This window comes from Epinephelus lanceolatus, chromosome 20, assembly GCF_041903045.1.
Source record: "Epinephelus lanceolatus isolate andai-2023 chromosome 20, ASM4190304v1, whole genome shotgun sequence".
Lineage (NCBI taxonomy): Eukaryota > Metazoa > Chordata > Actinopteri > Perciformes > Serranidae > Epinephelus > Epinephelus lanceolatus.
In genome coordinates, this window is record NC_135753.1 from 4347236 (window position 1) to 4361682 (window position 14447).

General features: G+C 45.4%; 1 protein-coding gene across 1 annotated transcript in view; it reads right to left on the bottom strand.

Moving 5' to 3' along the window:
• Positions 1–14447, bottom strand: part of eci2 (enoyl-CoA delta isomerase 2) — a 102821-nt gene that overhangs the window by 17554 nt on the left and 70820 nt on the right. Inside the window, exons 9-10 of the mRNA XM_033638973.2 lie at positions 4567–4656; positions 4189–4332 (exon numbers count right to left, since the gene is read on the bottom strand). Coding sequence (XP_033494864.1) covers positions 4189–4332; positions 4567–4656 — 234 coding nt within the window. The remainder of the gene's footprint in view (positions 1–4188; positions 4333–4566; positions 4657–14447) is intronic.

Genomic DNA, 14447 nt, shown 5'->3' on the forward strand with positions numbered 1-14447 from the left:
GAGGGCCGGGACAACCCTAACAGAGCGCCATGCTAGTTTGTGTGATGGGAGATCAATTCATCCAACACAGGAGGGGGCGGTAATGCACCTTAACATTGGTTGCCACCTGCCATAAAATATCAAAAGGAAGAAGAAGAAGAAGAAGAAGAAGAAGAAGAAGGAAGAAGAAGAGATCAGTCATCGCGAGTCTGATGTGTCTCGGTGGGAGGCTGGCGAAGAAGCTCCAGAATGTTCTGTAAGTACCTAAACATTATTGCGGTCGGTGCATTGTAATAGTTGTAAGTACATTGAGTAAGTACAGTGTTTTTGTCGAAGTTCAGAGGCTGTATGTGTGTGTTCAGATAAGGGTGTGTGCCGGAGCTAACAAGCTAGCTAGCTAACGCTAGCTAATGCTAACGCTAGCTAATGCTAACGTAGTTAACTCCAGTTGTCGCAGCTTCGTCTTAAAACCTTAAAAATGGATGAGATCCTGGACTTAAAATTAGTGATGGTGAGATGAAGCCTCATGAGGCATTGAAGCTTTCCAGCAAATTGGTTCAGAAAAGGGTTCATTTCTCGAGGCTTCATGTGCACACGAAACCACCTGATGGCCAAAGTGTGTAAGACAGGCAGCTGTGAACTTAACCATGTAATCTGTGATACACGGTATTTTGTGTCAGTAATGAGTGTTGGGAATGACTATTAATAATGATGACGATGATTATGATGATGATGATGATAACAATAATAATGATAAATAATAATGATAATAATAATAATAATAATAATAATGGTAAAATATATGACCATATAACTTTATTTTATATTTTATTTATTTTTATTTTTATATCAGGACTATACTGTATCAAATACATGTACAATAAACTGTTATTGTTTTGTGAATGCATCCTATGTGTATAAATCAATAATTTGGCCAAAAATTGTATTGTGGTGTAGTGTCATATAATATAATAATGACAAAAGGGGTAATATTTGTGTTCTGTGTCACTTCTGTGCAGACCTCACACCAAGATCTGAACCGCTTCCCGAACCAGTCTCATGGTACAGCTGGGCAGCGAGGCTTCGGACGTCATCAATGACGTCACTTGTCTGAAACGCTGCAAGCCTCGATAGGCGCATCGCGGAAACTCTTCCTGGATTACTCGACACACGCTTCGAAGCATCGGCACACCACGTAACATCACTACTTAAAATCAAACCTCATCTTTGGTGAATGACAAAAGCCACAGACACGTGAGCTTGTGCAAACAAGAAGTACACAGCTTGCTAACTGATGTCACCACGTGATACGTGCTTCTCCCCGAGCATTCTGGGGAGTGAAGTCCCTTTTAATACAACAGCATTTTACTTGGAAATTAACTTGTGTACTTATTACCTCAAACTCAAATATTGAAATGAAATGCACAGTCTTGTTTTAACAAAATATTTACCACATTAACTGAACATAAATATTAACAATCCTTACAAATAAAAGTTTCTTCAAAATAATTCTCAAGTGTCATACACCGAAAAACACAGATCATACAAGCCCAGAATGCCTACTTAGTTACATTAATGAATAAGAGAAGATGCAAAATGTTGTTGTAATAAGAACAAGAGTAACATAGATAATGAAAATGATGATGATGATAATAGTAATAATAATAAAGATGATAATAATAATTAGAAAGCAAATATCTGAAAAATTAATATAGCCTGCTTTTTATACAGGCACACTATGTATATTTCAGCTTCAACAGTCCAAAATTCTCTTCTCTGATAAATTAGGATTAGTCTGTTAGTTATCTGTTATTATCTGAAATGTGTACAATTGATGTGAATTCATTTCAATGAAATTAATGTGAGATGAAATCAAATTAATAAAACTTAGGTAAAAAAAAAAAAAAAAAAGTTATTTTCATTTTTTTAGCGGCCGGGCCAGTGAAAATAGTAGGGAAGTAGGGAAGAAATGTTATATTGAACCCTGACATACAAAGTATCTTAGATGTTTGATTCTTTTGCTGGTTGCAGCACTTTTCAACATGTGTATTTGACTGAGGTAGTATAATGTAGTTTCTCTAGCTTTGTTATGCAGCAAATGGAGCTATATATTTATGCAGACAGTGTGCTCAAGTGCATGGCTTACAGATTGCTTATGCAATGCTAACACCTTTTGTCTTCCAACTTTTACAGACGCTGTCCTGAAGTCATTTAAAGAGGGAACAGATAATGTCTGAAGACATGCAGCTGAACACCTAAAACATGCTACAGCAAGAAGAGGACGGGGGGCAACATTAACTCTTCATCCCTGGAGCCCCTGCGTCAAGGGGTGTTGCACCTTCCTGTGTAACCCTTACCCAGAAATTTTTATTGGTTGTTGTATTTGTTAAAAACTTTGAATAATACACTTCAGTGTACAGTACCGTTTTGCTGTAATTTATACCTAATTAGCCTCTAATAAGATCTAGTTCAGGCTGAATAAGGCGGAACGGTGCAGACTTTAATTTAGGGTACGGTTTTGCTGTAATTTATACCTAATTAGCCTCTAATAAGATCGAGTTCAGGTTGAATAAGGTGGAACGGTGCAGACTTTAATTTAGAGTACGGTTTTGCTGGAATTCCTCATACCTGATTAGCCTCTAATAAGATCGAGTTCAGGCTGAATAAGGCGGAACGGTGCAGACTTTAATTTAGAGTACGGTTTTGCTGGAATTTATATCTGATCAGCCTCTAATAAGATTGAGTTCAGGCTGAATAAGGCGGAACGGTGCAGACTTTAATTTAGGGTACGGTTTTGCTGTAATTTATACCTGATTAGCCTCTAATAGGATGTAGTTCAGGTTGAATAAGGTGGAACGGACTTTAATTTAGGGTATGGTTTTGCTGTAATTTATACCTGATTAGCCTCTAATAGGATCTAGTTGAGGTTGAATAAGGCGAAACGGTGCAGACTTTAATTTAGGGTATGGTTTTGCTGTAATTTATACCTGATTAGCCTCTAATAAGATCTAGTTCAGGCTGAATAAGGGTCGCTATGTATTACTACCTACAAATGGGACTCCAGAGAATGAGCCATCCAGGCAACAAGGGATTTGTTGGTGTTTGTTTATTGTCTAATAAAATATTTTACCTCTTGTTTTTGTCTAATTTGTTGCAAAGTACGTCTTGTTTGCTCTTTTTAGGATATAATTGTGTTTGTTTAATATCTAATAAAACATAATTACCTCTAGTTTTTGTCTCAATTGTTGAAAAGTACGCCTTGTTTGCTCTTATTAGGATATAATTGTGTTTGTTTAATATCTAATAAAATATAATTACCTCTAGTTTTTGTCTAATTTGTTCCAAAGTACGTCTTGTTAGTCCTAGTTAGGATATAATTGTGTTAGTTTTTTTCTAATTTGTTGCAAAATACGTCTTGTTAGCTCTTATTAGGACATAATTGTTTTTCTTCAATGTCTAAATTGCGAACATATTTCTACCTAATTTGGTACAAACTACGGATTATTACGTCATATTAGAGCAATGTTGTCTATTTTACTGTCTAATAAAGATTATATTAGGTGTAGTTTTTTCTAATTTGATACAAAATACAGCTTATTACGTCTAATTAGCGTCTAATTAGCGTACTGTAAAATAAAGTGCTACCGACAAATCTTCCACACATATGTATTAAAAAAATAACTAAAAACATACACTTAAAAACAATTTAAAAGACGATAAAACAACAAAGCGACTGGGCTGCTGGGTCGCACACTGCGACGCCCTGTCTCTTACTTGTCGCCTCCAGAAACAAGGTGACAAGCAAGACTAATCTGACACTAAATTATTTCTGTTTTCTAATTAAAACAAGAGTTAAAAAAATGTTTCGCTTTGGGTAAAACGCTGAGCTCCTCACTGTCCTCAGCCGTTCAATCACAGTAGAGAAGGGATGGAACAAATACCACAAAGACCAACCATCACAGAGGACAAATACAAGTGCTGAATATCAACTGTCGTTTTTAGTTTGGAGAAGAAACGCTTTGGTGGACACACAGCCTTATTGAAGGAACACCAGCGAATGTTTGACCAATGAGAATTTGGTTGGACAAGAGCACATCAACCAACCAGTTGGTTGGTGGACTGTATAAACTAAATTGCCCTTCGGGGATAAATAACGTTTTCTGAACTGAATTGAACATAAGTTTACAGCCCTAGTGTGTGTGTGCTTACATTGCGAGGCAGCTTGGCGTATTCCTTCAGTCTGGTCCAAACCTCAGACTGGAAGCTGCTGTCGGGGAAAACCTCAGTGACCAGACCAAGTTCACAGGCCTGAACCGCCGTCAGCTTCTTATTGAACAGCAGCATCTCAGTGGCCTGGAGGAGAAGGAGGGTTACTAGTTTATTACCAGTATGTTGATCTGGTTCCTTCTTGTCTTTCACATCAACAACTGTGCAGGTTGACAGACAGGAAGTTCATCAGCACATGAAGCAACATTTTGCTCTCTCTGAAATCAGAAAACTAGCCTCAAACATTCAGTTTACAAGCACAGAAAATATTCCCTCTGTGTGTGTATGTGTGTGTGTGTCTGTGTGTCCGTATGTGTGTACCTTGGCGTTGCCCATTATTTTAGGGAAGGTGTATGAGGAGCAGCCTTCAGCACTCTGACCCAGCTGACTGAACGGAGTGTGGAAGGTGGCCTGATAGAGAGAGTCGCTGATTAATGTCATGAAGAGAAACAGCAGTCAATGCATAAAACTTAACTTACACACAAAGACAGAAATATGCAGACCATATTTATTTATACCGATGCATGTACGCATATTTGTGTTCTATAAATCTCAGTTAGAGATGTAACGGTATGAAAATTTCATATCATGGTTATTGGACCAAAATTATCACGGTTATCATTATTACCGCGGTCTTGTTGAAATGTGCTCCAAATGTTCATAAAGTACTTATACACACACACTGAAATCATTTAACCAAGTTTTATTTCGAAAAACAAATAAAATAAAGAGCACAATGTACTTTCTGTCTAACAGAAAGTTTAGCATGTTTGATTTTCTTTTTGTCGTTCCTGATTACTCCCATCACAGCCGTCACTTTGACCAATAGAAACACAGAACGATCTGCTGCCACAGACATCTGTATGACAACAACTTTTTAATATTTCCTCTAGGGATGTTACCACACGGAGTAAAAGGGGAAAATGATGGTGTGAAACAGCAGAGGCACTTTGTCAACCCGCTGAGTACCTACTGCCATTAGCATCAAGCTAGCAAACAATGTTATTTCTTCATAATGGAGACGGACATAAAGTAAGAACATTAAAAAATAGTGACGGGGCTTTTACTCTCCACAACTGCAGAGGCTACCAGCTTCAGACTACATTATAAACAGTCAGTTATTTATTAATCCCTCTGTGTTTTTATATTTTTACTTTTTATCTGCTCCTGTTGGCTTCATAAAGATAATGCATCACACCATCATTTCAAACTCAACACTTCCTGAATTTGTTTCAAATTAAAAGCCCCTTATAACATCGGCTGAGAGAATCCCTCCATTTTCTAAATAGGCTTTTATTGTGAAACATTTGTATGGACTTGTTGTGGAGGATTCGGTGACTTTTATGTTTGCGTACGGTACTTTAAATGTAGCTCCTGCCATCTGCTGGCACTTTTTACGTTACCACAACAACATTTCAGCTGGACATGAACACAGGCACAGTGACTGAAATGATAGTAAAAGTAATAAAAATAGGACAAGAATAACCCGATGACATCACACACGTCATGAAAGATGACCGGGGATAAGTGGTGTGGACCATTGTTTAGTGTGTCACGCAATGAGCAGTATCACCATGAGTTTTTCAAAATGCGGTAATAAAACATGGTTTTAATGATAATTAAAATTTGAAAGAGTAATACTAACCATCGGGAATTTTATCGCAGTTTATCATTTTACCGGTAATCTTTACATCCCTAATCACAGTCATTTTAGAGCTCAGCACATGAGCCTCAGTTACACTCCCACAGGTAGCTCTGAGTGGATGAAGAAACAACCTTAAACATCTGCAACTAATGGGGCGTCGGTAGCGTAGTGGATAGTGCCGGCGCCCCATGTACAGAGGTGATGCCTCGCTGCAGTGGTCGCTTGCAACCATTTGCTTCATGTCATCCCCTCACTCTCTCTCACTCCCCCATTTCAATCTCTCCTGTCAATTAAAGGCAAAAAGCCCCCAAAAATAATCTTAAAAAAAAAAAAAAAAAAAAAAACATCAGCAACTTAAAGGCACGGACTATGGACTTCACGATCAGTTCCCTCAAGAGATACTGGACAGACACAAAATACTACTCCCACTTCAAAAACAACACATTCAGCAAGAAAAAAAAGCAGTCATATCAGTCGACTAACTTCACTGATGGCAAGCTATACTGCAACAAAAACTTCAACGGATCATAATCACCATAATCATCATAATCAGTTCGAGCACAGGGAGGTTCATAAGTGTACGTGGTACCAGAACACCCTAGGCCAAAGATCAATTATCGACCTTGTGTTCGTATCATCAGATCTGCGGCCGTGTGTCTTGGACACTCGGGTGAAGAGAGGAGCAGAGCTGTCAACTGATCACCACCTGGTGGTGAGTTGGCTCAGATGGCAGGGGAGGCTGCCGGACAGACCTGGTAAACCCAAATGTGTAGTGAGGGTGAACTGGGAACGTCTGGCTGAGGCCACTGTCCGTGGGGTCTTCAACACCCACCTCCGGGAGAATTTCTCGTGCATCCCAGGGGAGGTTGGAGACATGGAGTCTGAGGGATCCATGTTCAAAGCCTCCAGTGGGGAGGCGACTGCTAGGAGCTGTGGTCAGAAGGTTGTCGGTGCCTGTTGTGGTGGCAACCAAAGAACCTGCATGTGGACACCAGCAGTGAGGGAGGCCGTCAGGCTGAAGAAGGAGGCCTTTCGGGTCTGGCTGGCCCAGTGGTGTCCTGAAGCAGCAGACAGGTACCCGTTGTCCAGAAGGGCTGCAGCTGTGGTGGTCGCTGAAGCAAAAACCCAAGTGTGGGAGGAGTTCGGGGAGGCTATGGAGAAGGACTTTCAGTTGGCCTCAAGGAAGTTCTGGCAGACCGTTTGCCAACTCAGGAAAGAAAAGCAGGGCTTGTCTCAGACTGTGCTCAGCAGAGAGGGAGAACTGTTGACCCGAACTGGGGACATCGTTGGGAGGTGGAAGGAGCACTTTGAGGACCGCCTGAACCCTGCCATCACGTCCACCGTGAACAAGGCAGAGCCTGAAGACTCAGGGAAACTCTCGTCCATATCCCTGGCAGAAGTTGCTGAGGCAGTTAAAAAGCTCACCAGTGGCAAGGTGCCAGGTGTGGATGAGATTCGCCCTGAGATGCTGAAGGCTCTGGACACTGTTGGGCTGTCTTGGCTGACACGCCTTTTCAGTGTCACATTGAGGTTGAGTACGGTGCCTGCAGAGTGGCAGACCGGGGTGGTGGTCCCCACCTTTAAAAAAGGGGACCGGAGGGTGTGCTCCAACTACCCGGGTATCACACTGCTCAGCCTCCCGGTTAAAGTTTACTCCAGGGTACTGGAAAGGAGACTCCGGCTGATTGTCAAACCTCAAATTCAGGAGGAGCAATGCGGATTCCGTCCTGGACGTGGAACAGTGGACCAGCTCTTTACCCTTGCGAGGCTGCTGGAGGGGTCGTTGGGGTTTGCCCAGCCAGTCTACATGCGCTTTGTGGACTTGGAGAAGGCTTACGACCGCGCCCCTCGGGGGGTCTTGTGGGGGGTACTGCAGGAGTGCGGGGTGCCAGGCTTGCTGCTACGAGCCATCCGGTCCCTGTATGACCAAAGTGAGAGCTTTGTCCGCATACTTGGTGTAAAGTCAAACACGTTCTCAGTGGGTGTTGGCCTCTGCCAAGGTTGTCCCTTGTCACCAATCCTGTTTGTGATTTTCATGGACAGGATCTCGAGGCGCAGCTGGGGGGAGGAAGGGGTCCTGTTTAGGGACCTCAGAATTGCATCTCTGCTTTTCGCAGATGATGTGGTTCTGTTGGCTCCATCATACCATGACCTCCAGCATGCACTGGGGCGTTTTGCAGCTGGATGTGAAGCAGTTGGGATGAGAGTCAGCACCTCCAAGTCTGAGGCCATGGTTCTCTGTCGGAAACTGGTGTATTGCCCTCTCCAGTTTGGGGGAGAGTTTGTGGATACAGGCGGCAGAAATGAGTTTCCTTAGTGGGGTGGCTGGGCTCAGCCTTAGAGATAGGGTGAGGAGCTCAGACATCACGTCCGACTGGTAGGAGGCCCTGGGGTAGACCCAGAACACGCTGGAGGGATTACATATCTCGTCTGGCCTGGGAACGCCTTGGGGTCCCCCAGGATGAGCTGGAAAGTGTTGCTGGGGAGAGGGATGCCTGGGGTGCTTTGCTCGGCCTGCTGCCCCCACAATCCGCCCCCTGATAAGCAGATGAAAATGGATGAATGGATAACAACACCATTGCAGATCCTGAAGGACAATTTATCATTATCAGTATCACAATACACAATAGCCCATGACTATTGCATCCATCTACGGCCCAAAGAATGATTTTTTTGACTCATCATTCTTTCACACCTTCTTTACCGCTCTCTCCAACCTATCAGATTCACTAATGATAATCGGAGGAGACTTCAACGCAGTCATGAACCCATCACTAGACAGATCTAACAATTCAAACACCACACGGAACTGCCACACCACAGAAACAATCGAACAGTTCATGAGCAGTTTTGGTCTTGCTGATGGTTGGCAGCTAAAACACCCATCTGCCCGAGAATTTTCTTTCTTTTCACCAGTTCATAACTCCTACTCCCGCATTGACTTCTTTTTAACCAGCAACTCAATAATATCCCAAATCTCAAAATACTCATACACCCCATCACCATCAGTGACCATGTTCCTGTCTCCATCACCTGGAATATCGCACATTCTCATAAACCATTCAACAGATGGAGATTTAATGCATCTTTACTTGAGGACCCTGGCTTTGACAATTTTATCAAAAGAGAGTGGGCATCCTTCCTACAAATAAATGATTCAACAGAAAAGCGAACAAAGAAAAAACAACTACAACGATTATGAACTCAGCAGGGAAGCTCGTACATACACCTAAACGAGACTTTTCAAGATTTTTATACCAATTTATACTCATCAACACAGAAACCAAACCAAAAAGACAGACACCTTTCTACAAAAGATTCTGCCTCAGCTCACAGAAGACCAAGCTAATACTCTGGATCAACCATTTACAATTACAGAATACCACAACGCACCCAAACTCATGCCCAACAACAAATCACCAGGAACCTGATGGCTTCCCTGCTGAGTTCTATAAACACTTTTGGAATGTTTTAGCCCCCATTTTTAACAGATTAACAGCCGAAATTAAACAAAAATCTAAACTTCCCATAGACATGAACACTGCTACAATCACTCTCTTACAAAAACCAGGCAAAGACCCCACCCCCCCCCTCAAACTATCACCCCCTGTCTCTCCTCAACACAGATATAAAAATCATCAGCAAAGCCCTTGCACTAAGAATTGAAACAGTCACTCCATCCATCATCCACTCAGACCAAACTGGCTTTATGAAAGGAAGACACACACATCACACATAAACCCACCAACAGTCACAGCATCATTGGACGCAGAAAAGGCATTTGATAAGGTAAATTGGGAATTTTTATTTTTTACACTAAAACAATTCGGTTTCGGTGAATCATTTATCTACTGGTCAAGGATATTGTACACACTACCAATGGCCACTATCACCACTAACGGAATAATATCACAACATTTCACTTTGCACAGGGGCACTAGGCAAGGATAACCACTCTCTCCATCTTTGTTTGCAATATTTATCGAACCACTTGCAGCAGCCATCCATCAAAACATTAACATCACAGGAATACAAACAAAAAATTCACACCATAAGATTAGTCTTCATACTGATGACATACTGCCTTATCTACAAAACCCTTCCTCATCACTACCAGAAACCATCAGTCTAATAAACACCTTCTCTCAAATTTCCGACTCCACCATCAACTGGTCTAAATCCACCATTTTGCCTCAGCCCAAATAGCTGGGATGTGGCTGCCCAATCACCACTACTCTCACTCCGCACTGGTAATATCACTTATCTAGGAATCAACATCTCCCCCAGGCTGTCAGAGTCAACTTCAACCCACTTCTCACTCAAAACAATAGAGGGCAACCTTCAGCGATGGATGAATCTACCAATATGCCCCACATGCAGAATCGCTCCTCAGCGCAGAGTTCACTGGCCGAGAAGGAAGACAGCTCCATGCGTTGTATCATGCGCATGGCCCTAGATCACCTACACACGGACATACCACAGCAGGCGGACTTCTTCAGGCGCAGGCCAGCCTCCACTGCCTTTGCTGTTCCCCACTCTGAGGACTACCTGAAGGAATTACATGCCTGTTGGAGGGACACTAGAGCTTGCCCCGGTCTCTCTGCTGATGGTTGAACCCTGGCAGCTATGCACGACGCAGCAAGAGTGGGCCTGGATCGTATGCCGGCTATCGAGCCTACCATCGCATCCCTCATCGTTTCCCCTGATGAGGCTCTGCGACGGGATACTAGGTGCCCTCGTCCCCAGTGTCGGATCATGGATGACCTTCTCACAAGGGCTTGTGATGCTGAAGCACGGGCCGGCTGCATAGGCAACTCCCTATCACACCTCATGCTCACCCTCTCAGCTTCTCTGCAGGGGGGCAATGTGAATGTGGATGCCATGACTTTTTGTGACACGTCGCTAGAGGCATTCGGCCTTCTGTCCAGGGAAATCGGACGGATGATGTCCACCATAATTCAAACTCGTCACCAAGTCTGGCTTTCACAATTGAATTTGACAGAAGCCTCTAGGAGAACTCTCCGTAGTCTCCCTGTGGAGCCAGGAGAGATATTTGGTCCAGTGGCGCAGGAAGCGCTAGAGCGAACCATCCAGGCTGGGCAGACCAGGCAGCAGCTTGCAGGTCTTGGACCTATGCCTCCCCTCAACAGACCTAGGGGCTCCGTGGCTGCCTCCCGAGCTCGCTTACCACCACCAGCTCACTCCAGTGGCCGTCGTGAGCCTCAGCGTCCTGTGCAGAGGCCAGCCCGTGACTTTCAAGACTCTGCCCGCCTGCCCTCCAGGCAAACTCGAGCCCTGGATCCTGTCCGCCCCCCTTCCAGGACCTCCAGGGGCCGGGGGGCCAGGAACTGAGGCCTCTGGGCCGGCTGTCAGTCCATCAGCAGGTCAATTACTGGGCTGCTCATGCTTCAGACCCGTGGGTGGTTGCCACCTTAACCCATGGGTACAAACTTCAGCGACCCGGCAAAAGCCCTAGCATTGGACCAGGAGTTATCCGCTCTCCTGGCCAAGGGCGCCATCGAGGCTGTAGGCCCCCTGTCACACCCCAGGGGGTTCTACTCAACATACTTCGTGTCAAAAAAGAGGGGCGGATTTCAGCCAGTCTTAGATCTGAGGGGACTGAACAGGTTTTTGAAGGTCATGCCATTCCACATGTTGACAACGGCAGATGTTCTGCGAACTGTTGCCCAGGGAGAATGGTTTGTGTCCACAGACCTGAAGGACATTTATTTTCATGTTCCCATTGTCCATCAACACCGGCAGTTTCTGCATTTTGCCTATCAAGGCCGCCACTGGCAGTTCAGGGTTCTACCATTCGGGCTCTCCCTCTCCCCAAGGGTGTTCACAAGATGTGCGGCAGCGGCCCTTGCGCCTCTGCAGTCTGAAGGCATGAAGGTTCTTCCGTACCTAGACGATTGGTTGATCTGTGCCCCATCCCGGACTCAGGTGTCCCAAGATACAGAGCGTCTCCTGTCCCACGTGGCCCACCTAGGCCTCAAGGTAAATATGGAGAAGAACTGTCTGGAACCATCTCAGACCACAATTTTCATTGGTATAGAACTGAACACTGTAACTATGACAGCTTGTCCGTCCCCCCACCGTGTGGCCGACATCCTGCACCTTCTTCCCCTATTCCAAAGGGGACGTCTGTTGCCCTTGGTCATGCTTCTTCAGCTTTTGGGCTAACTAACATCTGTTTCAGCTGTTGTTCCGCTGGGCTTGCTATCGCTGCGCCCCCTGCAGAGGTGGTTGAACAGCTTCCACTTGGATGCCAGGTAGCACAGGCGCAGGAAGCTCAGAGTGTCGCAGCAGTGTCTCCTCGCCTTGGCCCCGTGGAGGGACAGGGCCTACATGACACCCAAAGGGGTGTCCCTTTGGGCTCCATTCCATCTTGCAGGGAGACTGTCACTACAGATGCCTGCCCCTTGGAATGGGGTGCAGTGTGGTAGAGCAGAACGGCTCACGGACGGTGGTCTGTGGACGACCGCGCCCAACACATCAATGTGCTGGAGTTGCCAGTGGTGCACCTAGCTCTCAAGCACTTTCTGCCGTACCTGAGAGGCAAGCATGTCCTCATACGGTCATACAACACCTCAACCGTATATCACGTCAACCATCAGGGTGGGGCCAAGTCTGCACGGCTGCTGCAGGTGTCACAGGTCTCCTGACCTGGGCAGCCCCCCGCTTGATCAGCCTACGGGCAATATATCTACCGGGAGAGCAGAACCACCTTGCAGACTTCCTCCCCCGTCAAAAGTCTCCATCAGGGGAGTGGCGCCCACATCCGGAGGTGGTGCACACCATGTGAGCCTCTTTGGCAGAGCAGAGGTGGACCTCTTTGCCTCAAAGGTGTCAACCCACTGCCCTGGGTGGTTCTCCTTGGCAGAGATGACCAGCCCTCTAGGCCAGGATGCTCTGGCTCACCCTTGGCCAGAGGGTCTTTTATATGCCTTCCCACCGCTTCCTCTGATTCGGCCAGTACTTCAGAGAGTTCTCCAGGAGGGTCACAAGTTTCTGCTGGTGGCCCCCTTCTGGCCGGGGAGGACAGGGTTTCTCCTGCTGCACAGACTCTGTCGCGGCACGCCATGGTGCCTCCCCAACAGGAGAGATCTCCTGTCCAAGCTAGGGGGTTGGATCTGGCATCCCAATCCCCAGCGCCTCCAACTGTGTGTGTGGCTGCTGGAGGGCCCAAATTGCTGCTGAGCAGCTGTGTGGACCCTGTCAGGCATATCATAATGAATGCCAGAGCACCATCCACTCGTTTGCAGTACGACAATAGATGGAAGCTATTTTCCAACTGGTGTATGGGTCGGAGTGAAGACCCAATGTATTGCTCTGTGCCTACAATCCTTGAATTCTTGCAGTCCCTCCTAGACAATGGCCGCTCTCCTTCTACTTTGAAAGTGTATGTAGCGGCCATATTGTGTCGACGTGCTAGGGTCGACAACGGCACAGTAGGGAACCACAGTCTGGTGTCCCTCTTCTTGCAGGGGGCTCGGAGGGTGCTTCCTCCAAGAGCCACGAGACCCCCAGCATGGGATCTTCCCCTGGTGCTGGATGCTCTATGCAGGCCTCCCTTTAAACCCTTGGCACAGGCAGAGCTGAAGTGGGTGTCATATAAGGCCGCATTCCTCCTGGCCATTCTCTCGGCAAAGTGTGTCAGTGAGCTGCACGCTCTGTCTGTCAGACTCTGTCTCACTCATGTCTGAGGTGGAACTCAGATGGATCAGCGGTCACTCTGTGGCTGAACCCAGTGTTCCACCCTAAGGTGCTGTCATGCTCGCACCTCAACCAGCCTATAAGGCTTGCACGATTTGACCCTCCATCAGGAGAGAGGGGTGACAAGTTGGAACTGTTGTGCCCAGTGCAGGCCCTAAGAATATTCAGTGCTTAAAGCACCGCCTCTGGTCATTTGGGATTCATAGAACCGTAGTTACATTCAGAATTTTTGTTTTATAGACACAGATATCTATCCACACTGCTCACAAAACACCACAGATAGCTATATGCATGCCACATGGAACTGCACACCTATTAAACAATTCTGGCAGGACATCACTGACAACCTTCTTTCTTCTTCTGGGCTGCCACATTCCACTCTCACTCTGCTTACTTGGCGACATATCCACTATACACCTCAACAATACATCTCACAGAATACTCTCCATTGCCCTAACCATCGCCAAGAAAACTGTCCTCATGTCCTGGAAAACAAGGAACCAAATCTCCATCTCACACTGGAAGAATCTACTAATTGAATACATATCAATGGAAAAACTATCTGCTTCAATTAAAAAACAACCCGCAGATTTCGACATAACCTGGAATCTATTCATCAATATCCTCAGTCCATAATACTCCCACCCCAATTTCACCTCCTCACTTACCAGCTCCTTTTGCTTGTGCACCACCCACAACATACATGCACACCATAATTCACACACACCACACACAGAAATTGCAAACATACACCCAATGAATATATAGAATCCTACCCCCCATCCACCTTATTGATCTTTTTTATTTTTTTTACATTTTTATTTTAACTTTCTTCCAT